The 6,129-nt window shown below is 54.4% G+C and overlaps 1 protein-coding gene across 4 annotated transcripts in view; it reads left to right on the forward strand.

Moving 5' to 3' along the window:
* Window positions 1–5,459, forward strand: part of AGPAT3 (1-acylglycerol-3-phosphate O-acyltransferase 3) — a 95,889-nt gene extending 90,430 nt beyond the window's left edge. For 3 of the 4 annotated variants that reach the window (XM_067035214.1, XM_059064805.2, XM_067035215.1), the window contains one exon: window positions 72–5,459. In XM_067035214.1, the coding sequence (XP_066891315.1) occupies window positions 72–160 (89 nt within the window). In that variant the 3' untranslated portion in view covers window positions 161–5,459. The remainder of the gene's footprint in view (window positions 1–71) is intronic. The other variant, XR_010840884.1, reaches the window with a different exon arrangement.
* The last annotated feature ends 670 nt before the right edge of the window (window positions 5,460–6,129 follow it).

Raw genomic sequence — 6,129 nt, forward strand, 5'->3', positions numbered from 1 at the left:
CGCCCGCCCCCATGACGAGTTTTCCAGCTTGCCAGCAATCAGTCTAACCTTACCTGTCTCCTATTTTAAAGCTTCCTTTGGAGTCCGCCGACTAATAGGAGTGACTGAGATAGAGAAAGGCTCCAGCTATGGAAACCAAGAATTGAAGAAAAAGGAATAATTAACGGCTGTGACTGAACACACGTAAACCTGACGGTGGTAGCCACTTAACTCAATTAAAAACAGAACAACACACACAGGGCGGGGGGTGGGGAAAAAAGACACTTAGAAACTATTTTTCTTATTAACTGGTGACTAATATTGACCAATAAAACTTGAGCCAAGAGCAAAGCAGTCGGAAGGCCCGCAGATGGAGACAGACGCCAGCCTCGCACCTGCGCGTCCGCTGCCGGCGGAGCGGCCCGGGGGACCCGCTCCCGGGACAGCGGGTCTCACCCCCGCCATCTGTCTAGAGCTCTGCCTGACAGGGGGCCTTTGGACGCTCTCTCTTCTCACACTTAGATCCAGTTTTTTGGTTTTTATCCGTTATCTCGGGAGTTTCCCCCTGCCCCTCGCCTCCTCCCCTGTTCTCCCTGCAAACTCTCTTCCCCCGTCGACCCGGGGACGGTGTGCGTGGGTCCCGGCGTCCCCAGAGCACCCGCCGGTCCCCACCTGCTGGCACCTCGATTCCAGGCGATGGGGGCGGGGCCTGGGGGCGGGGCGTCCCCTCGGCGATAAGCACACTGGGCGGGGCTGGCGGCGGACACGCCCCCTGGTCGTTTCCGGAGCGTCCAGCGCTTCCCACCTGAGCCTGCCTGACACACTTTAAATCGGTTTGAAAGCGAGCGGAGCCCGAGAACGCGGTGAGATGTCGAGTCCTTCCCATGCCTGGAGCTCAGCTCCTCTGTCCCCCCCGGTCGCCCCGCCGGGTGCAGGGGTGCAGGGCGGCCCCCTCCCCAGCCGGCCGGAGCCGGAGGCGCTGTGTGCCGGGGAGACCTCCGCCCGCAGGACTGTTGGATTTTTGAAAAGGCAGTGTCACCATCACCGTGTCTTCTGAAGGAGACTGTTAGCACGGCGCTTTTAGAGATGTTGTTTTCACAGTTGATCTGCTGATGGCTCTCAACTTCCTGATGGCAACTAGAGGTGGTGAGCCTTCCCCTCCTCCGCCACCCGCTTCCGAGCAGACACACTCGTCCTGGGGGAGGGTGGCCGGAGTGCCCTGACCTCGTCCCCTCCGGCCTGCTGCCCAGGTGGGAGCCGGTTCTTCCGCAGAGGGAGGTATTGCGTGCGCGCTTGGCCGCTGGCCTGGCCGGGCTGGAAGTTGCGGGCTGCTGGGCAGAGTGCGGGGACTGGGACGCCGGCCCCGCTCCCGCCGGAGCCCCGCGCTCCGCCAGGCCGTTCCACCGTCACCCTGCCTGCATCGGACTGTCGTCTTAAACGTTCAACTTGGTTTTTTTTTAAGTCACATCCCCCTCATCTTTTTTAGCAAGGGAAAGGAAAAGAATGGGTGTTATCTCTGATAATACTGTAACCAGCGTTCAGAATAGAGGCAGGTTGAATTTTCTAGGGGAAAAAAAAAAAACGGAAGAAAGGGGCATGGAAAACATTATAAACTAAACTGGAAAAATGCATTGGCCCTAAGTATGCATTCTGGGGAGACCTATGGAAACAGCATAAACCCTTCATAATGACACTACTGAATTGTGCATGGTAACCTCGGTGAAGGGACCAGGGTCACAGGGAAGCGAATCACAGTTCTGGGCTTGCTTGTGAGTGGTAGTGAATGCACACAAGTCCTCGCGAGGTTGAAAGACAGCTTGGAAGTGCTTTCGCAGAAGAGAGCCTCCCTCTGCCACAAAGCACGTCTCCCCCCTTCCCTGGAGCCGGACCGAGCAGGGGGCTGCTTCCACTGCGGTGAGCGGCTACCTTAGATCTTATTTTTCTTCACACAGTATATGCTGCTCATCTGTTTCTGTGTGTTTATGTCATTTGCTAACTCACTAATCCCTAACAATCTTAAAGGAAAAAGTTGAAGGGTACTACTGTGAAGATATATTACCTGGAACATGCAAATTTAGATCTTTTACCATTTAATTAATAGTTCTTGCTTCTCAGCTAAGTTTCCTCCCCTCGAAATTAATACACAATGTGTAAATTCTATACTGAGTCAGTGATGAGCTGTGAAGACTCCTAGATGAATGGAGATTGAGACCACGTGTAGCTTTTAAATCTCAGTGACTTCCTTCTGATTTAACAAAGATTAGCTTGTGCATTTGAATACCAAGCCCTCTGAGAGCAATAAAAACTACACCCTGAATGTTTGGGTTATTTTTTTTTTGGGGGGGGGATTTTGCTTTTCATGCACTTCAGAAGGGAAGGGGGAGGCTCCTTTCATTATTTAAATCAATAAATCTCAGAACAGTGTTTTTCTTATTTCTTTTCCTTTCCCCTCCCCTTTTGTTTCTGATGTTACCATTGTCCAAATTCAGGCTGAATGTTGGGACAGCCCTGCTTGTCATAGTCGGGGAGGGTGTGCTCTAGATGGAAGTCGTTGGCAGCCTACATGCTAGGCCCTGGGTTGGGCGGGGCAAGGAATTTCTGTGGTGTTTGCTGACCTCTCTGCAGGGGAGGGGTCTGCTGACCTCTCTGCAGGGGCAGCTTTGTGGCCTGTGGCAGCCTCCAGGGCCAGCCCCTCTCCCACTGGAGATATACAAAGGGCGGGGCCCCAGGCGTCGAGCCCCTCCCACAAGTGCCCACAGGCTGAGTTCTGAGCCGAGCCGGTCGGCTGCTGGCCGGTGTGTTTCTCAGCTCAGGTCCCGGTGCCGTGTCTTTTGTCACCTGCACACATGTCCTGGTGCAGCCTGGCGAGTAGAGTTTGGCTTCTGGGCCCTCCCCGTGTGTCCAGCAGTGCCCTCTGGGAAGTTCCAGGGCGCTTCTAGGGTGCCTGCGGCATTTCACGGTGACCTTGTGACAGCTGCCAGCACCTGGGGACTTTCTGGCCCCTCTCGGGGTCTTTGTGTGGCAGCACTGAGCAGAGATGGCCTCACTCCTGCAGGTGAGCAGACGCTGGGGAAAGGCTTACCTGGTCGGGGAGACCACTGACGAGTTTTAACGCCAAAGAAAGAAGCGATGGCGGTCACCCGGTCTTTGGTGGCGGCGTACGGGATGCGTGGCCCTGTCTGTCCGCAGCCCGTGCCCGAGAAGCGCAGAGTCAGGCTGAGGAGTGGTCTCTATACAAACCACTCGGTCATGACACGAATCAGCGACGTGAACAGCGACGTGGACTGCAAAGGCAGTGCAGGCATGACCGCCAGTCAGTTCGGAACGTCCACCCCGCTTGCCCCGTCCCCCCCGTGTGCACTTGGTTACTGAGCACCGAAACCGATCCGGGGAGAAAGCGGTGCGTGCAGTCACGGGCAGGTCAAGAGCTGTCTCCAAGCTGTCCACACCCATGGGACCCCCCACTTGTGTCAGATTTGGGGTGAAGAATAAGAATCTCTCTGCATGTTGCTTTGTCTCGGCCCAAGACACCTATAGACAAGCCAAATAGAATCTTCTCAGCCCAGCTGATTTTCGGCTGAATTGTCCGACCCTGTGTGTGAACTCGTGCTGCAAATTTCTCACCCACAGCTGCATGCAGCCCCGGCATGCGACACAGCGGGCAGTGGTGCCACGTGGCTTTCAACCCTCTGCAGTGTAACCGGGCTTAGGGTTAAAACCATGGGCCTTCCGTCTGGAGACAGCATGTCCCCGGCCCCCGTGTCTGCCCCCCTCTCTAGCAGGTTAGCTCCCAAAGCAAAGGCAAGCCTCTCCCCAGCACCTGGGCGTGGCCCGTGGCCCCGGCCACTCCCCGGCCACGGCCCTGACTCCGTCCCACGAGGTGAGTGTTGCTGCCGGGTGTGTGCAGATGTTCACGCGGGTTCTGCACCCTCGCGCGTGTCGGGGCCGGGACACAAAAACGCAGGGACGTTTTTCGGGTAGGAGATGTCACACTGCACTCTGCTTGCTGGAAGGGGTGGACACACGTGAACTAAGTTCACCGCAAGCATCAGCCACTAGCTGACTCGGTGGCAACGGTGGCGATTCCCACAAAACGCTCGGGAAATCAGAGCACTTCAGGGAGCCCAGGAAGTCACGGGGTGGCTGACCCCAGTCAGCCTGGCAGCGGCCGCGTGTTCTTTACAAAGACAGTTGAATCGCTTTAAAGTTTTAAGCTTTGTGATGACAAGTTCACTTGGAGTTTTCTTTTCCCATCAACTTTTCAGTTTCTTAACTTTTTGTTGCAAAAGTATTTTGGACAGAAATTGAACTGTGAATGAGATGCTGAAATGCACTAAATTGTATTAAACTGGAGTTACTTGATACCATGAAGAAATGCATCTGATCTACTTGTATTTATTGTCTCAGAATTGTAAGTGGTGACAATCAAATGATACTTTTGCCTAAACGCCAGGAATTCAACTGGCTTCTTAATCATAAGGGTCCTCAGCAAGTACTGTAGCTGTAAACGAAAATATCTCTCTTTGGAAAATCACACAAACCATCGACTCAAATGTGTGGGACAGATGTCGGGGTTCCTTTTCTATTATCGATCCTCTGCCGTACCTGACCGTTGGCCAGCTTCAAAGGGTGATAAATTGTATACAGGGTGCAAATGTATTATATGGAAGCTTCCTTTTGTACACTTCATTTTTACAATTTTGCTACAGCTTTGTGTAGTTGAGGAGAGCGGTATTTTTGGTCTGTGGGAGCTTGTGGGGGGAGGGAGCGGGGGGAGCTATAACTTCGACTCGAAAAGCCTGTATCCCGAAAAGCTGGCTGCATTTGCCGTGCGCTTGCGAAGGTCACTTTGTACACAGGCGCGCTTGAGCCTCTGCCTGAGTGGCAGTATTTTCTAGATACAAATGCTCCGGGCATCATACTTGCTTATTAGAATTGCTGCTGCGAAAGAGAGGGATAAAATATCCCGGCTACAAGAAAAAGTGACTGCCTGCCTCCTTCTGTCCCTTTGCTTCTGGTCTGCGGAGGGTTTTCCCAGGGGAGGAAGGGCCCTTCCGGCACATCCCGGGCCGCGGGGTCCTTGCCTGAACAGACCCTCCCGAGGCTGGAGCTGTTTCTCCGAGGCTGTCTTGTGAGGACACTTTCTGAGCCTTTCCATTTCACGTAAGTTGCTTTCCGAAGGGAAATCGAGAAGGAGAGCACTGGTCAGGCAAAAACAAGGGAGAAAAATCAGTTGGTGCATAAAGCATGCTAAGTGACCCTCTGCCTAAAAACGGGTCTTAAAAGCCATCCAGGACTAAAGGTTTCCAAAGTAGGCATGTATATATCAAAAACTATTTTTTTGTAAAAACAAATGCATTCTGTGGAGAAAACCCAGGAACGCTTTTTCTTCTTTATAAAGAAAAGAACTCTTGTCAGAACCGAGAGCTATTCCAGGGTCTGATTTGTCTGTCTTGTGAAAATAAATCGAGCTAAAAGAACCATGGTGTCACTTATGCTCTGGGAACGGCCCCTGAGTACGTGCTTTTCTGCTCTGGGGCCGGCGCTGGCAGTGGGGACGGGCCCACGTCCGCCCTGACACCTGGGAAAGCCGGGCTGGGACCGGCCCTCCTGACACGCACACGTCTACCCACGATTCAGCTTTAAAAATATGTCCAGAATTCAGAGCATGCGGGTACCGGCACATGCCTACGGGCGCCCTGCCCCCATACACTCGTGTATTGGCACATGCACACACACAGGGGCACACACACCCCAGACAGCAAGGGGAGAGCTTGGGGTGGTCATCCAGGAACAGCCCCATTAGGAAGTGTGTGATGACACCCCAGGCCTGCACTGGTGACTCCCCCCTCCCGTGTCTTCTCCCAGCGTGGAGCCTGAGAGCACAGCCTGGTCCAAGCGGCCGCACAGCAGTGGGTCTGAAAGTGTTCCCCCAAGGTTGAGCCCTCAGTGGGGAGACGGAGTTGTCCTGTGACAGCTCAGAGGAAGGGGGCGACGTTGCATGCTCCGGGCTCCAGACCCACCGGCCGCTGGGGATGGTCCACCCACAGGAGCCCCGACGTCCTGCCAGGGGTCAGAGACTTGGAGGGGCTCCAGGTACCGTGAGGCTGGGAGCCACAGGGCAGGGCTGCACTGTCGGGGAAGGCGCTG

The sequence above is a fragment of the Kogia breviceps genome, chromosome 5 (assembly GCF_026419965.1).
Source record: "Kogia breviceps isolate mKogBre1 chromosome 5, mKogBre1 haplotype 1, whole genome shotgun sequence".
Lineage (NCBI taxonomy): Eukaryota > Metazoa > Chordata > Mammalia > Artiodactyla > Physeteridae > Kogia > Kogia breviceps.